The sequence below is a fragment of the Temnothorax longispinosus genome, chromosome 12, assembly GCF_030848805.1.
Source record: "Temnothorax longispinosus isolate EJ_2023e chromosome 12, Tlon_JGU_v1, whole genome shotgun sequence".
Classification (NCBI taxonomy): Eukaryota; Metazoa; Arthropoda; class Insecta; order Hymenoptera; family Formicidae; genus Temnothorax; species Temnothorax longispinosus.
Genome location: NC_092369.1, coordinates 2,645,131 through 2,664,632, shown reverse-complemented (window position 1 = coordinate 2,664,632; position 19,502 = coordinate 2,645,131). Strand labels below are relative to the sequence as shown.

The 19,502-nt window shown below is 36.4% G+C and overlaps 1 protein-coding gene across 4 annotated transcripts in view; it reads right to left on the bottom strand.

Annotated features, from left to right (window-relative positions):
- The window catches only part of Argl (Argininosuccinate lyase), a 336,643-nt gene that overhangs the window by 160,559 nt on the left and 156,582 nt on the right, over positions 1-19,502 (bottom strand). For all 4 annotated transcript variants that reach the window (XM_071794501.1, XM_071794503.1, XM_071794504.1 and 1 more), the window contains exon 5: positions 12,749-12,880. In XM_071794501.1, coding sequence (XP_071650602.1) covers positions 12,749-12,880 — 132 coding nt within the window. The remainder of the gene's footprint in view (positions 1-12,748; positions 12,881-19,502) is intronic.

Genomic DNA, 19,502 nt, shown 5'->3' with positions numbered 1-19,502 from the left:
TTATTTTAAAATAATTGCAAAGCTGAATTATATTTAAAAAATTATTCCAATTTTTATTTTTAAAACAATTATGTAATTTATTTTTATAAGCAAAATGTAAATACTAAAAAGTTTTATTTTAATAAGACAATTTTAGCAATTATACTATAATGTTTCAAATTATAGAAATGTTAAATTTTTAACATAAGTCATTTTTTACATAAATAATAAAAATAATAGTAAAATAAAATATTAGTATAAATTATTAAACATTTTGTAATGTTAGAATATCTTTCATTAGTATTGGATCACAAAAACGAAGTTATTTAGTCTATTATTATACTAAAAGATTTAGTTTTATACAGGGTGTCCCGAAGCATTCTTGAGGAGGTAGAAGGGATCGAGATAAACAAAAAAGGCCTCTATTATTTTGCGATATTCGCAATAGTTGAGTTATTAATTAATACGTCTGAGCGAATCGGCGCATAAGAAGTAGGCCGGATTTGGCATGTAAAATGGTGTGCAAATGCGGCGATTGGCGAGGGGCGTAATCACGCGTCGCTCACTGCAAACCGTGGAAAGGGATAGCGGGCTACTGCCCGTGTTTATGTCGCTACTCCCACGTCTCGCCCCACGCCAAGGTTCGCTCTCTCGCACCTTCTCGCTCTCTCACGCTCTCTTACGCTCTCACGTTTTTTCTCGCTCTCTTACGCTCTCTCTTGCTCTCTCACTCTCTCTCGACAATAAGAAAGATAAACGAATGTGATGCTATAAATAGTATATTTACGAAAGGGAACGATCAAGAATCAATTATGAATTTACGCTAGTCTTTCGTCAATGTAAGATTCACGACTACGGTACGATACGATAAGAAATAAAATTAAATGAAAATTGTGGATGCTGAAAATAAGATATTTATGAGAAAGAAATATAAAGAATTTATCGTATGAATTTACTTATAAGCTTTCGTTAATTTACTATTCACAATTACTATAGAAAACAGTGCAATTGTCTTTTATCGGGTTTTTTGTCTTTCGTCAGGGTTGCGATCAATGTTCATACAAGAATATTCGAAAACTCATATCAAGGAATGTAAAATCTCTAGTATAAAATAATAAGCGTTTCCCGTAAGATATCTGATGTCGATACATGACGTAACGATTACAACTTGTAATCGTGTTCTGCTTGAGATGGTTTTACTCATATTTAATATATATATATGTTACGGGAAATTTGATTAATTCGGGAATTATGCATAAGGGCCGGGCAATATGCATAATTCCCGCTTCTTTTGGGATATTTGAATAATAAAAGCAAAAATGTTCAAACTAATCAAATTTCCCGGTCATTATGCATATTTCCCAATGCTAAATGATCATTTTGAAAAATCACCTTATTTGAGTTGATTTTCCCGGCAATCTTAAGCCCCTTGCACAATAGGCGATAGCGATGCAAAGTGCCACATGGGTTTACAACTTTCCACGCGTGGAAAGTCCACGCATGTACTTTGAAGGCACACTATGTGTCTAGTTTAATAATAGTGGAGCCCCCCGCAGGGGGGTGGAACCTACTGCCTCCACGCATACACTTTTCACGCGAGACGAGTTGTCACATGGGTTTACAACTTTTCACGCGTGAAAAGTGTATGCGTGGAGGCAGTAGGTTCCGCCCACCTGCGGGGGGCTCCAGTATTATTAAACTAGACACATAGTGTGCCTTCAAAGTACATGCGCGGGCTTTCCACGCGTGGAAAGTTGTAAACCCATGTGGCATTTCGTTTCGCGTGGAAAGTGTATGCGTGGAGGCAGTAGATTCCGCCCTCCTGCGGGGGGCTCCACTATTATTAAACTAGACACATAGTGTGCCTTCAAAGTACATGAGTAAGCTTTCCACGCGTGGAAAGTTGTAAACCCATGTGGCACCTCGTTTCGCGTGGAAAGTGTATGCGTGGAGGCAGTAGTTTTCGCCCTCCCCCTGCGGGGGGCTCCGCTATTATTAAACTAGACACATAGTGTGCCTTCAAAATACATGCGTGGACTTTCCACGCGTGGAAAGTTGTAAGCCCATGTGGCACCTCGTTTCGCGTGAAAAGTGTATGCGTGGAGGCAGTAGGTTTCGCTTCCCTGCGGGGGGCTCCACTATTATTTAAACTAGACACATAGTGTGCCTTCAAAATACATGCGTGGACTTTCCACGCGTGGAATGTTGTAAACCCATGTAGCACCTCGCATCGTTATCGCCTATTATGCAAGGGGCTTAAGATTGCCGGGAAAATCAACTCAAATAAGGTGATTTATTAAAATGACCATTTAGCATTGGGAAATATGCATAATGACCGGGAAATTTGATTAATTCTTCTCTATTAATCATTTTGACCGAACAAATTGAGAATTATGCATATTGCCGGGCCATTATTCATAATTCCCAATTTATCATATTTTCCGTAACATATATATATTGTGACGTGACAAATGTCGCGTCTCGCGCCTCAGACGGGAGCTCGGCCGAGGGAGACGTCAGGGATGGTGCTTCCGCCCGGGGCGGGCGGAGAGCGAGCGTCTTAGGTTAGGAATAAAACCTTTTAGCGAACTTACAGGTGGCGAGTGCGGAGCAGAGAGCCGGAAACACGGGATATGTAACGGCGTATGCCGCACCGGGGGACTTGCGGGTGGACAGCCGGAAGCTTCCGAGGACGAGCGGCCGGCGGGCGGGTCACGCTGGGGCCCACAGCCGGAGCAACAAGGGGACCTGTCAAGGCACGCGTAGCCCTCACGATCGCCCGGCAGCTGTACGCGGAGGACCCGGAATGGGGGACGCCTCGACGAAGGTGTCCCCGCCGAGGAACGGGACCAAAACCGGCATCCCGTCACCGGTCGACGAGCCGGGGCCCGGACAGCCTGGCCGTCGAGAGACCGGGCGATGAGTCGCGGTCTGGACAGCCGGTCTCATGAAGGCGAACCGAAACTACCGCCGGCGGACGAAGAGCTGCCGCGGAGGGCGCCCTCGGAAGGCGCGACGATCGCCTAGAGGGACCGGTAGCGTGACAGGGCGCAGCACCTACCGGGGCTAGTAACATCGGCGCGCGGGTGCGCGCGGGCCCCGCGTGATCCCGCCCGGCCGGAGACCCGCCACTGTCGTGCGAGCCAGCCACGGAACACCATCCAGCCCGGTGAATCCAACGACGAGCTGCCGGAACGAGCGTTTTTGTAAGGCCACTGCTCAGCCCTCGTCAAGTAAGACTGTCGCGATATCGAGATCCTCCCGGGGGCCGCGTTGTGCCGCGTGAAATGGTGATTCGCTGTAGAGTCGTGCGTTGAATGTCGCGGAGATCGAAGAAAGTACCGCGGGAGGATCGGACCGGGAGAAATAGCCGCCATTGCCCGTCTCGGGGGATTCGCGCGCGTGGTCGCCGACAGTCAGCGTGCGTGTTAAGTTTGTCGTCCTCGTTCGTCTGAATCGGGACCGGCGTAATCGGGAGATTCGCGGTCGTTCGGGACTCGCGTAACCGGGAGGTTCGCGGTCATTGGGGATTCGCGTGATCGGGCGATCCGCGGTCGCTTCGGGGAGTGGCTCTCGCGCGTGCGAGAGCTTCGCCATTGTCGTTCCGGTTTGTGTTAAGTGTACGTAAGTTCGTGTTAATGGCAAATGCGCATTAATTGTAAGTAGATGTTTGTGCGTATCATAAGGGTTAACTTGTGAGGAGAGTCGAGCGTAGACTGAGTCGCCTTGTGGCGTATAATTTGTCGCGGGTAATTGCAAACGAAGTGTGTAATTATAAGAGAATAAATCCGAGTGTTCCGACGCGAGTAAAGGCCCGGGTATTCCGCGTTCGATATCGTGCGATTTAGGCGAGCAACCTCCCGGGTGCGGAACGGATGAGTATCGCTCTCGTGGGGTGACACGGGACGCTACCTCGGATTCTTCGTCGGGGAAAACGACCCCATAATTACTCCTGTTAATCGCTTGATTAAATATATTGTTGCTATTGTTATTCGAGTGTTAATTGCGCTACGCCCTCTCTCCCTCTCCAACCGCGATAAATCCCAGAAACTCACGTCTGAGAGAATTGCGATTTCGAATATCGTGGTGCGAGGAATCGCACCTGGCGCCCAACAGAACAAGACTCAGTCGAGCCTCCATCTGGGTTTGGAGGAAATTATCGCGATCCGGGAATAATTACAGACAACGTTACATTAATAGGGAAAAGCGACGGCGCGCTCCGACCCGGCCGGCGAGACCGGACGGACATCGTCGCTGTCGTCATAATATATATATATAATATATATTGCTTTGAAAAATAATTGTTGCGTAACTACTTTTAAGAAATAAAACTCAAGTGGTACGTATCTTTGTATTCCCATTCAATGTCTTCTCATTCCAACCCAAGCTTTAATTCTTTTTAACAAAATTATAATATTACAAAGAATTATTTTAATCACAAAGAATTAAAGAGATAACGATACAAAATAAAAATATTTAATTAAAATAAAGTAAATAAATTTTTCTTGTAAAAAAACTTGGCGCTGCTTTTTTACTCCCGCTGCATATTTCCTTAAATTATGTTTTGCTTTGTTTTATTCAATCAAAAATTTTATACTTTATTAAAAGGTATGTGAACCTGGAACCCCACTTAAAAAAAAATGATTTTTCAATACAGAAAATAATAGTATTTCGTTTGTAGTTAATTGTAGTGAATTTACTTTTGTTTGTAGTTGTACCGTTTGAGTAATAGTTGCGTGTGAACAGTTCGCCAACTGTTAACTTTGTTAATTATCAAGATTTCTTAATTTCGTTTTTTCTATATGATTCAGAATTGTTTGTAGTTATTTGTAGTGATTTTACTTTCGTTTGTAGTTGTATCGTTTAAAAGTTACGATTGTTTAAACAATTCGCCAAGAGTTCACTTTGTTAATTATCAAGATTTCCCAAATCTGTTTTTTTCTATGTGCTTCAGAATCGTTTGTAGTTGTTTGTAGTAATTTTACTTTTGTTTAAAATTTTACTGTTTGAATAATAGTTGTGTTTAAACAATTCGCCAAGAGTAAACTTTGTTAATTATCAAAAAGAACTAATAAACAAGGTCAAATTTTGCATCGCAATGGATAATCTATAAAATCTATAAAATCTAATCTATAAAAATTCTTTTTTAAATCCTAAGAAATACGAACATAATTATCATTTATCCGAAATGGTGGAAAAGTTGCGAAAATGGTGCATTACGATATCAGACTTTAATATTGGTTTACATAGAAATCAACTGTCTGCTTTAAAAGTATTTTTTTTATTTTAAAACATTTTTTTTCAGTTTCTAATTTCTTTATTGATTTAAAATTTAATATTTATTTAATTCTTTTAAAACAATTAATAAATTAATAATCACAATAAAAAAATCGATAACAGTTAATTATTAGAAGCAAGTAACCAGTGTTCACACATGTTACCATGGAAGTAATACGTCACATATCGTGAGTTTCTTTTATGCGTGGCTAGACTAAGGGCTATTCCAGAATACGTTAGCTACTCATAAATGTCATAAATAAAACAGTATTGGTTTATATTCAACTTAAAAAAAATTAAATTTTTTATAATTTGTATATAGAGCAGATAGTTGGTTTGTATGTATAAACCAATAATAAATTCTAATACTTTAATACGCTATTTTCACAACTTTCCCACCATTTCTCGGATAAATGACTGATATTTTCCTATTTCTTAGGATCTAAAAAAGGATTTTTAAAGATTAGTTTAGGTTCCATTAGGATGTGTGCAAAGTTTGGCCTTGTTTACCGGTCTTTTTTCTCAAATCTGTTTTTTTTTATGATTTATAGTTATTTGTAGTTATTTCAATGATTTGTAGTTATTTGTAGTAATTTTGCTTTTGTTTATAATGGTATCATTTAAAAATTATAATTTTTTAAACAATTAATTAATAATAAACTTTATTAATTATCAAGTTTTTTTTAAATCCACTTTTTCTATGTGACTTAAAATCGTTTGTAGTTGTTTGTAGTGATTTTGCTTTTGTTTGTAGTTGTATCGTTTAAAAGTTACGATTGTTTAAATAATTTGCCAAGAGTGAACTTTGTTAATTAGCAAGATTTCCTAAATCTGTTTTTTTCTATGTGCTTCAAAATCGTTTGTAGTTGTTTGTAGTGAATCATTAATTAATTTGGCTAAAGTTTGGGAAAAACAATTCGTAGCCGTGATAAGTGCATAAAGCGCATGTATCTCCTGCCGACCCTTAAATATGGGTGCGTTTCGATATTCACTGTAAGTACTGACGATATGACGTCATTGAGTAGAACTGCAGGAGCCTTTCTATATTGCTGCTGTTACTTTCAGGCTGGAATAACGAAACGACGACCACAGTACTGCCAGTACTGCCAGTGAATATCAAAACGCACCCGTATAAAGGTGGAAGCACATAAAATTGCAGGAGCCATAAGCAGAAGGCAGAAGCCATATGCGCATGCGCTATGGTATCTGTAGAGCTCTATAAGCCAAAATTGGCAAAGTTACACTTTTTGCTTACTGCAAAAATATCATAACTTTAGAACGGTAAAAATACAAATAAAAAAGAAAGCACTAAAACAACTACAAACGATTCTGATGAAGATGGCGCAAGCGGATTTGAGATATCTCCAAAGTTGACAAAGTTACACTTTTTGTTTATTGTAAATATATAATAACTTTTGAACGATGCAACTACAAACGAAAAGAAAAGCACTACAAACAACTACAAATGATTCTGAAGAAGATGGCGCAAGCGGATTTGAGATATCTTCAAAATTAGCAAAATTACATTTTTTGTTTATTGCAAAAATATAATAACTTTTGAACGGTGCAACTACAAACGAAAAGAAAAGCACTACAGACAACTACAAATGATTTTAAAGAAGATGGCGCAAGCGGATTTGAAATATCTCGACAAATGACAAAGTTAGGTTTTATTTATTTTTTTAAATTGTTGTAACTTTTAAACGGTTGAACTACAAACGAAACGAAAAGCACTACAAACAACTACAAACAATTCTAAAGAAGATGGCGCAAACGGATTTGAGATATCTCAAAGTGGGGTCCGAGTAATTTTTATAATTTTTAATGTATAATTTAAACTACAAACGAAATTTTTGTTACTATAAAAAACTACAAACAAAATGCTAACGTTTTCCGTAAAAAAATTAATTTTTCGGAAGCCGGGTGCCAGGTTCACATAGGTTTGGTCCTTGTGGACCTAAAAGGCAACAACGAGAAATATACAGTAATCGTTAGTCACGAAGATGCGGAAAAAGCCCGAAAAAATTACTAAATTAATATAATTAATGTAATAATAAATAATCTTGATATTTTCATATTGATCATATCAATCATATCAATCTGAAAACTGTTATTTATTTTATAGACATGACTTTTGCAACATTATTGTTTAAGTACAAGATTCTTTTTTATATATTTAGAATAGGTGCTCCTATCGTCGTGTCACGTCGTATCTAAGATAGGTTATATTTCTTTCTTATACGGGTGCGTTTTGATATTCACTGGCAGTACTGGCAGTACTGTGGTCGTCGTTTCGTTATCCCAGCCTGAAAGTAACAGCAGCAATATAGAAATGCTTCTGCAATTCTACTCAATGACGTCATATCAGTACTTACAGTGAATATCGAAACGCACCCATATTTAAGGGTCGGCAGGAGATACATGCGCATTATGCACTTATCACGGCTACGAATTGTTTTTCCCAAATTTTAGCCAAATTAATTAATGATTCACTACAAACAACTACAAACGATTCTGAAGCATATAGAAAAAAACAGATTTAGGAAATCTTGCTAATTAACAAAGTGAACTCTTGGCGAATTGTTTAAACAATCGTAACTTTTAAACGATACAACTACAAACAAAAGTAAAATCACTACAAATAACTACAAACGATTCTGAATCATATGGAAAAAAAACGAAATTAAAAAATCTTGATTATTAACAAAGTTCACTCTTGGCAAATTGTTTAAACAATCGTAACTTTTAAACGATACAACTACAAACGAAAGCAAAATTACTACAAACAACTACAAACGATTCTGAATCATATGGAAAAAAACGAAAATAAGAAATATTGGTAAATTAACAAAGTTTACTCTTGGCGAATTGTTTAAACACAACTATAGCTCAAACGGTACAATTATAAACAAAAGTAAAATTACTACAAACAACTACAAACGATTCTGAAGCACATAGAAAAAAACAGATTTGGGAAATCTTGATAATTAACAAAGTGAACTCTTGGCGAATCGTTTAAACAATCGTAACTTTTAAACGATACAACTAAAAACGAAAGTAAAATCACTACAAATAACTACAAACGATTCAGAATCATATGGAAAAAATAAAATTAAAAAATATTGCGATAATTAACGAAGTTCACTCTCGGCGAATAGTTCAAACGCAACTATTACTCAAACAGCAGAATTACAAACGAAAACAAAATCACTACAAACAACTACAAACGATTTTAAGTCACATAGAAAAGTGGATTTGAAAAAAAACTTGATAATTAATCAAGTTTATTATTAATAAATTGTTTAAACAATCATAATTTTTAAATAATACAATTATAAACGAAAGCAAAATTACTACAAATAACTACAAGTCACTGTAAATCACATGAAAAAAAAACCAGATGTGAGAAAGAAAGACCGGTAAATAAGGCCAAACTTTGCACACACATCCTGATGGAACCTAAACTAATCTTTAACCCTAAAAAGGTAATGTGGGGTAATACGTTGCCCCACGCGAAATTCAAATTGCGCCCCTGCCTTAGGAAGGTTAGTTTTCATACCGAGACCCTAACCATAATTCAGTTTAGTCATCCGGCAGTCGACCTCCGTCATTCAGCGAGTGCGTTAGATCCGTGCAACAGCTGAAAACCGAAAAAGAAAATCGTTTGGGGTAACGTATTACCCCCTTTGGCCGTTTACGTTCGACATTTACCACAGTAAAGTATATATCGATCAAGCCTACTTAGAACTTGATCCGTTCACTCGTTATCGAGATCTCAACATCTCGTATACTCGCAACCCGTCGCGTCGCGTAAAAGAGTCACGGTGCGGTCTCGCTTCGCGTGTACTTGGCGCGAGACACTACCGTGTCTCTTGATTTCAGATTTTTTGTGAAAATCGGTAACAAAAAATTATACACTTTATAGCACTCCCCGGAAAATTCTACCCCTGTTTCATATATAATTGTTTAAGATTCGGTCAATTATTTCACTTTTGCTGTTCTTGCACAGCAACTGTAAAACTTTGTAAAGTTTTTGTGAAGTTAATTTTACTGTTTCCATATACTTTTATAACTTTTGACTACCTTCAAAATAAATAATAATCGACAGAATCTGTTTTACTTTCTATTTCTTGCGATTTTTCCCATTCGACAGTTTTTCATCATTTCCTCTACTTCAGATGTTCAAAGAAATATGTTTTTTTAAGAAACGAAAAAATTGCTTACATGCCCTTGAAGGTTGTCTATTCGTCTTTTAAAATCCGTTGGAATTTTTAAAATCGGTGAATTTTATGAAAAACTACAGCATTTTTTATAAAAATAGTCATTTCAGCCCAATTTTTGGTTCTTTTTCTTGTTTTTCGAAATTATTTTACTGTTTTTTTTTACTACCGCAAATTGATTACTACTATCGTCTTCCCTATTAAAAAACAAACAAAATTATCTATTAAAAAGTTGTCTAACAACAAATAGAAACATTATACACGCGGTACAAGTTTGGGGTAATTTATTACCCCGCTTGGCCTTTCTCGTATGAGAAAATTCATATTACCTTTCTAGGGTTAAAAATCCTTTTTTAGATCCTAAGAAATAGGAAAATAACAATCATTTATCCGAGAAATGGTGGAAATGTTGTGAAAATAGCGTATCAAGGTATTAGAATTTATTATTGGTTTATACATAGAAACCAACAATCTGCTCTATACGAATTATAAAAGATTCAATTTTTTTTAAGTTGAATATGAACCAATACTGTTTTATTTATGACATTTATGAGTAGCTAACGTATTCTGGAATGGCCCTTAGTGTAGCCATGCGCATAAAAGAAGCTCACGATATGTGACGTATTACTTCCATGGTAACATGTGTAAACACTGGTTACTTGGTTCTAATAATTAACTGTTATCGATTTTATTATTATTATTATTATTAATTTATTGATTGTTTTAAAATAATTAAATAAATATTAAATCTTAAATAAATAAAGAAATTATAAACTGAAAAAATATTTTTGTAATATCAAAAAAATAAAAAATACTTTTAAAGCGGACAGTTGGTTTCTATGTAAACCAATATTAAAGTCTAATATCTTAATGCACCATTTTCGCAACTTTTCCACCATTTCGGATAAATGATAATTATGTTCGTATTTCTTAGGATTTAAAAAAGAATTTTTATAGATTAGATTTTATAGATTTTATAGATTATCCATTGCGATGCAAAATTTGACCTTGTTTATCAGTTCTTTTTGATAATTAACAAAGTTTACTCTTGGCGAATTGTTTAAACACAATTATTACTCAAACGGTACAATTGTAAACAAAAGTAAAATTACTACAAACAACTACAAACGATTCTGAAGCACATAGAAAAAAACAGATTTGGGAAATATTGATAATTAACAAAGTTTACTCTAGGCGAATTGTTTAAACACAACTATTACTCAAACGGTAAAATTTTAAACAAAAGTAAAATTACTACAAACAACTACAAACGATTCTGAATCATATGGAAAAAAACGAAAATAAGAAATATTGGTAAATTAACAAAGTTTACTCTTGGCGAATTGTTTAAACACAACTATAGCTCAAACGGTACAATTATAAACAAAAGTAAAATTACTACAAACAACTACAAACAATTCTGAAGCACATAGAAAAAAACAGATTTGGGAAATCTTGATAATTAACAAAGTGAACTCTTGGCGAATTGTTTAAACAATCGTAACTTTTAAACGATACAACTACAAACGAAAGTAAAATCACTACAAATAACTACAAACGATTCTGAATCATATAGAAAAAACGAAATTAAGAAATCTTGATAATTAACAAAGTTAACAGTTGGCGAACTGTTCACACGCAACTATTACTCAAACGGTACAACTACAAACAAAAGTAAATTCACTACAATTAACTACAAACAAAATACTATTATTTTCTGTATTAAAAAATCATTTTTTTTTAAGTGGGGTTCCAGGTTCACATACTTTTTATTAAATTCAATCAAAATTTCAAGGTCTAGCAGCGCCCAGTTTTTTTACAAAAAAAATTTATTTATTTTATTTTAATTAAATATTTTTATTTTGTATTGTTATCTCTTTAATTCTTTGTGATTAAAATGATTTGTTGTAATATTATAATTTTACTAAAAAGAATTAAAGCTTGGGTTGGAATAAGAAGACTCTTGAATGGGAATACAAAGATACGTACCACTTGAATTTTATTTTTTAAAAGTAGTTGCGCAACAATTATTTGTCAAAGCAATATATATATTTTTTTTTTGTAATTAGCGCAATTTAAAGATTTCACATCTTTTTTTGAAATACATATCACTTGGGTTGAGTTAGGTAACGCAATTTTGTGAATTAGGGGAGACCGGGGCTAAGCCGACACTATTTTTTCAAAGGCAATTTTTAATATTTAATTAAAATTTTTAGGCAAATTCAATGATATATATTTAAAGAGTGTTTCTTCAGGTACAAAATTGATTCAGGAAGTTTTGCTGTAAGGAAGCGTCGCTTTGTTTTGCCGCCAGGAAAGGAAAAGTGACGCGAAGACAAATTTTCGAATTGAAAAATGACAGGGCGAACTCGACACCCCGCCGGGGCAAACTCAACACTTTGTTTGATCGACACAATTTGATCTGGAACTTATTTTTTTATTGTTTAAAAATAAAAATACATTGTTTATCAAATAAAAAGACATTGTGTATTAGAAACAAAAAGTCGGAATAAAGTAAACAATTATTTAAAATAATGAGAAAAAAAAAATTAAACTTTTAATTATCTTTTTCTGAACTGTCTGAAAAATAATTTATACACGTAAACTCGCTATCAGATGTGCGCACACATTCGTCATGAGCCATACGGTTGCATAAGATGCATTGTTTGTTATTAGAAGCTAATGAAATGTTTTCGGAACACACGCAACAGATGTTCCTTAAATCGTCATCGGAAATCGGGCGAAACAGTGACCTTTTTTGCGATAATGTCACTTTAGGTTAGTGTCGTCTTTGCCCCGGTGGCGTCGTGTCGACTTAGCCCCGAACGTCGTTTTTTACTTTTGTTACTCCAAAAATATATAAATTTTGAAAATATGCAAAAATTATTATCGGATTCGTATAAAGACCGGTAGATTCGCAAGAATAAAGCTCGATGAAAGAGTAGACATTTTCGAGAGATCAGAAAAATTACTTTTCACTATCAAAAACACTTATGTTGCGTTAAAAATTACACTATAACTCAGAATGTTACCAAATTCCGTTGATAATACTGGCACATAAAGACGCATTTACAGTAGCAAAGGCAAGTTTCTACGATAGATTTAAATTGGCAAAAAGCTTAGTGTCAAGTTCGCCCCGCTGTCGGCTTAGCCCCGGTCTCCCCTATTTTGTTAGGGAGAAATAAAGCTACTACCATTTAGTACATATCACTTGGGTTGAGTTAGGTAACGCAATTTTGTGAATTATTTTGTTAGGTTATTATTTTACTTACCTCAACGAACTTCGTGATTCTTAATAAAAGTTTGTCGATGGATTTCCTAAGCCATAATTTGGTATCGGTTACAGTCTGATCATTGCGACTTCGACCAGTATGTAGTTTCTTCGCTACGTCACCAATTAATTCCTGTATATTTATGAAACAATTATAATGACATAATAATCTCTTATTAATGTATAAAGCAGGGAGCATTTCAAAATTAAAATATTAATTAAAGAATACAAATATCTTACAAAGATTTGATTTGTATAAAATTCTGTGTATAGAATACAGGATATTTATATAGAAAATAAATATCTTGTAAATATGTTGAAACTAGGATTAATGATCCCATTGTGTGTAAAACATAGAAGGACAACTGGTTAACAACAAACAAATTTATTTAAGATATTTAAAAAGATCAGAGGAACTTTTCCTTTTACTTTATCATATATCTATACAGAGAAAAAAGATATGATGCATACAACCAAAGATATTTAGTTGCAAGCAATATAGCTGCATCGCCCTAGTTATCTTTGAATGATGATTATGTGTATGCTTGATATGAATTATTTACTTTGATCAACTACATCAATGCCCATACAGTATTGATTGTTACAGCAATGTTTCAAAAGCATTTCACCCTTACACATTTTATGTGAATTTTATTTGTTAACATTCTGAAACGGAAGCGGTGAAACGCGCAAAAAGAATCGCGAGAAAGATAATAGGTGTGATTTTAAACAGCACCAGCGTAAAAGGGTTAAAAAATTAACTTTCCTGCTATTCGGCAACAATAATAAAATAGGGGGTATTCGCTATATATGCACGATGTTCCATTTTAAATGCCATAAGCAAATATCTCGAAAAATATGGAAGACATGAAAAAACGTTTTAGACAAAAGTTGTGGTATATCAAGGAGAATAAATAATGATAAAACCATTTAAGAAAAAAGACATGTAGTTGCATATTGGAAAATACATAATTCTTTTGCAAAGCAACAATGTGTTTTCTTTACACCAATTGATTTATCTTATTATTCTGTATCTAAAAGTGTCAAGGTAGTTACAAAAAAATTAATAATTTACGAGATATTTTATACTTCATGTCAAAATGTACCCGAATAGAACATGAAATATCTCGTAAACTATTAATTTTGGTAAAACTTTACAATAACGAACCCAGCCCCGATGACCTTGACCTTGACATATGTCATCAAGGTCACCCTCCTGAGTGACCTTTAGAAGGTTTTAGCTGTCGCTCGTTTTTTATTAAAAAGTTATTAACAAAAAAAAAGTTTGGAAAATAGGGCAGTTATTTTGAGTAAAAATGACTAATATATATGTGGAAATAGCACATGTATGAACAAAGAAAAGTTTTTTAAAGCAGTGAATGGAAATTTTAAAGCAGTGGAAGCCCACGCATGTACTTTGAAGGCACATTATGTGTCTAGTTTAACAATAGTAGAGCCCCCCGCAGGGGGGCGGAACCTACTGCCTCCACGGTATACACATAGGCGTGGAAAGTTATAAACCCATGTGGCACCTCGTTTCGCGTAGAATTTATTTGAATCAATATATTGACTTTATCTTTAACCAAGATTAGCTCTAATAACTCAGATAGCAAAGAGAATTAAAAGAGAATTTTTTTTGAATTTCCGAATTATGAAATGAATTATTTCTTTGTACCATTTCTGCTTTAAAAAGACTTTTAAGAGTTCAAACATCAGAAAAAACATAAAATGTACTAGTGCATTTTACAATCTCTGCACTATGTGATATTGAAAGTATCACTCAACCCTTTCTGATTTTTTTCTAGAAATAATTAGTATCTAATTGATGTCATACTAAGGTTTTTAGGATTGTTGATTATATTTCTGTAGTCAAAATTTCAAAATTTAAAATGGCGGATTTAATATGACGACCAAAATGTAAAATTTTTTTTAATTTGAATGAAACTTGTATTCTAAGGGTTTTTAAGATCGCTAATTTGAAATATCCGTTGTTTTCATATTTACATTTTGTCAGCAACATTAGATTTGACATCTTGTATTTGAAAATTTTGACTTTAGATTCGTAATCAGCGACTCGAAAAACCCCTGGAAAATAAGTTTTACTCAAATCCAACAAAATTTAGTATTTTGGTTTAGTATTATTATCATATTAAATCCGCTATTTTTAATTTTGAAATTTTTACTGCAGATTCGTCAGTGACCTCTAAAACCTATATGTATGATGTATTTATTGCATATCCCCGTAGGGCTTACAAGGCGTTTTTTTCATAAGGAACGTACCCAAACCTCTTACAAATGCTCATTCCCCAATGCCTGGCCATTTGCGACCTCACAAATATTTACCCTCCCTCCCTGTAATCCTCTTCACCCCTTTTCTTCTTCCTCCGTTCCTGCCGCGACTCCGTCCTTCAGCCTCCCTCCTTCCCGTCTCAGCTCTTCTTTATTTAGCCCAGTCCCTCTTTCCCCCATCCTCCTTCTCCTCATCATCGGAGGCCATGAGCAGTTTCTCCTCCAACCCTCTTGTAATTTCTTCCTCCACCGACCTCCCTGTACTCCTGCGTATCCTCCCTTCCATTTTCTCCTCTCTCTCTTCTCTCTCTCTATCTTTTCTTTCCACAGACTTGTCCTCATGGATCTTCACCCCTATGCTGTTCCCTGCCTTTCTCCTCGCCTCCAACCCCCGCCACTTCTCCTCTTCGTTTCCCAGCTTCACCAATATGGTCATCCATATTCCTCTCTGCCCCACCACAATCACCTCTCTCACCGTCACCCTTACCTTTAGCCCTTCCGCGAATAACTCCTTCACTTTCTCCCAATTCGACTCCTTGCCTCCCCGTTTCTCCTTCTCGACCCTTACAATTACATTCCTTTTCCTTAGTTCGTCCTCGTTCCTTTCACCTTCCCCCGCCCACCATTTCTTTTTCTCAGTTCCACTCTCTTCGTATTCCTCCCTCTTTCTTTTGCCTCCACTTTGCTCTATTCTTTCTATCTTTCTCTCCAAGCTCCTTACCTTCTCTTCCAGCTCCTCCATCCTCTCGTCCTTTTTCCTATCGTCCTCTTTCCTCTCCCTCAGCATCTTTCTTACTTTCTCCTCCACAATCCTCTCGACCGTCTCTGCTATTATTCTCCCTTCGCGCTCCATCCTGGGTAATCTTTCTCCTCGTCTTATTCTCCTTTCCGCAACCGAATCTCTGCTCAACTACACGTGCACCGGGCCTTACTCACGCGTCCGCCTCGTGCCGCCAAGTCAGACTCTCGATTGCTCGATCTCTCGTCCCGTCGCGAAAACTCCCTGCACCGTTCCGCACCTGCCGCGCCACCATCCATTCCTCTGTCTCTTGACAAGTCGATCGATCGCTCGCTCGAAACTCCATGGTGCCATCTCGCTCGGCTCCCTTATCGTGTAACCTGGGCCCTTTATCTTCCTGCTTCCCTTCCTAACCTCTCAGGAGTGCCCTTACTTTCTCTCATCGCTGCACCTCAATCACACTGTCCTCAACCTCTCCTCCACTTTCCCGACTTCCTCCGATCCTCCTCAACAGGCTCCTCCACCCCACTTCATCCTCCCATGCTTCACCTCCTCTCTCGAAAACTCTTTTCTTACTCCTCTCCACTCCGGGCCAAACCGTCCACCGCTCTCCCTCCAAACCGCGTCCCCTAAAACCTATATGTATCAACTTATATGTGAATACGACAAAATTTAGCATTTCGGTTCGCCATATTAAATCCGTCTTTTTGAAATTATGTAGCGATTTTTTTCATATAGATCTTACGTTGACCTTTAAAATAAACCAGAAAGAACTCGTTATCTTAATTTTTGTTAAATATATATGTATTTTATACTTTTACTCCATTTTACGAGTTTTTGACGAGATGTACATGAAGGGTAAAACACAAGAATGTTGATTTTTTTCATGAAGAGTCCTATAATTTTTCTTTAAAATGAACCCAAGAAGATAATCGCTATCTTTATTTTTTAGAAAATATGAATTTTTGAAGTTACTGGGACATATATACACCAGGCACGAGAGGGTTAAGCTGATCCGCAGCGAATAATATTAAGGCCAAATGTGTTATAGGCTCGCCTTGTATTCTAACGCATGAGAATTTTTGCTTATAAGAAAGTAGTGGAGACTGGGGCAAGTTGGTACACGGTAATTATTGTAAAAATGACAAAAGATAATATTGCATAAAAAATATAGTATTTCCGCAAAACCATTGCGATAATATTTCAATTAGTTATTTTAGGCTGAGTAGCGTAATTTCACAAACAGAAAATATTTTTAGTTTTGTATAGCCAAAAGTAAAATAAATCAGTAATATATCAGTGATAAATGTTATATTTATAAATCTGGTTATCACATTATAATTCTAACTGTGTCTTTAACATTTTCACTTTAAACGTACTAACTCCCAGTTAATGTCTTGAAACATTTTTTTGTTTAAACAATAATCAAAATACCTAAATATGGTAGGTCGGGGCTGGTTGTGACGGGATAGGTTGTTACAGCTTTTTTACTTATAATTTCGACCAACTCCGTCGATGTAACACATAATCGCGGCATAACAGCGGTAGTTATTTTAATCTTATGTAAGATTTCACCTTTAACATCTCTTATTACGTATCAGAACCAGTCAATACAGAACATCAGTTAAATTATATCTGTAGGGGAAACCGGGGCGATGTCGTCACCGGGACGGAGTCGTCACTACAATTATCTCAAAATCTGTATGTTGTATGAACTCGCCATTAATATTGTAAACGCTACTTATGGTGCCCATGTGGCCAACGGAGTTTAGTGATATTACATACTGTGTTGTGATTTTCATTAAGGCAAACATGTTTTCGGAGGTCAAAAGTGAAATATTGGCTAAGACATTCCCAATGTAACCAATGTTCAGCAAAATATGTTGCCAATGTATTGTATTACTAGGGTAAGAACTTTATAATTTTTATGCGATATTATGGCCCTGGCATTCTGGACATAATGAGTGATGAGTGAGAGAGAGAGAGAGAGAGAGAGAGAGAGAGAGAGAGAGAGAGAGAGAGAGAGAGAGAGAGAGATTTTTATTATGCCATAGTCATTCGACTTTAGGCAAAACATGAATGAGTAATGTATAAACGTATACAAATAAAAACAACAAAAAAATAACAATATGTGCATTATGCTATAAATGAAAATAGAAGTACAGGCGATACACCCCACGCAAAGGACGAAATAGATAAATGAAAAAGTTAAAAATGAAAAATGAGATTAAAGCATGCTACTCGCCCCTCGCGAAAAATGGACAGATAACTAGTCAGCTCGCAACACGAGCAGATCGCAAGAAAAATAGCATAAAAACTAGAATAACTTAAACTTATCAAATATATGTACAGTATGTTGACACCCATAAACCAAATCATGCTGAGGCAATAGAAAGGCTCACGCTAGAACTCTGAACAGAACTCATCTCTAGTGAGAAAAGATAGTCGTGGAGTTTACTCTTAAATACCGCGATAGACGACACCACGTTGACCGGAAGGGAGTTCCACAAGTAAACGCCTGCAAGGTGGAATGACCTGCGATACGTCTCAGTTCTATGGTTAGGAACATGAAAAGTATGTTGTTGAGCTAAACGTGACGATCTTCTGAGTAAGGGATCAGGATTGATAAAAATTTCGGAGAGATACCTAGGAGACAAGTCATGAGAAATCTTGAACATTTCGATGCCGAGAAAGTATAAACGTCTATTTTCGACAGACAACCACCCGAGTCGATGTCGGTAAGACGTGATATGTTCATCGCGCTTTAAATTAAAAATAAAGCGAATTGCGCAATTTATGAGTCTCTGAAGTTTGGTATTAAGCTCGTCTGTGACGTCGTTGTATACGAGAGAACAATAGTCCAACAAGGGCCAAATCAAGGAGGTCACAAGTTTTACACGTAGATTGAATAATAAGGAGTTTTTATGGAACTTGAGTTTATGTAGCGTGAAATGTACCCTCCCGGAGATATGTAAAACATGGTTATGCCATGATAAATCAGAGCTCATGATCACTCCTAGGTTTCGAGTCTCAGTAATAAATGGGATGGAAGTGCCATCGACAGAAATGAGAGGTAAGTCATTGAGGTTTATTTGTCGAACATAACGCCTGCTACCGAGTATCAAAACCTTGGATTTGTTGAGATTTAGAGACAATCTATTAGTCGCAGCAAATTCTGAGACAACTCTTACATCATACGCAACCAGCTGCAAGGCAGTATTCAGTTGACTAAGGAGACATCTACGATAAATTTGCGTGTCGTCAGCAAATATCATACGCTCGGTAAACCTAAGGAAGGCGCCAATATTGTTAATAAATAAGGAGAAAAGGAGTGGTCCCAAAACGGATCCCTGCGGAACACCAGAAATGACGTACAGTCAATCGGAGAGCTCCCCATCCAGATCAACAACAACCTGAGAGCGACCAGTGAGGTAGGAATAGATTAATTTAAGGGCCAGATCTGAAAACCCCAATTTCTTGAGTTTAGTCAGCAGAAGGAGATGACAGACAGTGTCAAAAGCCTTGCTGAAATAAAAAAAGACAAGTATCATTACCTCACCCACGTCAACGCCACTTTTGATATCATGAAGTAATCGAAGAAGAGCAGACTATGTAGAATAACTCTTACGGTATCCTGATTGTCGATCATCAAGAATATGATAATATGATGGGAATTGATAAAGTCTACGATTTGGCTATGTAAAATTCTTTCAAATAACTTGGAGAG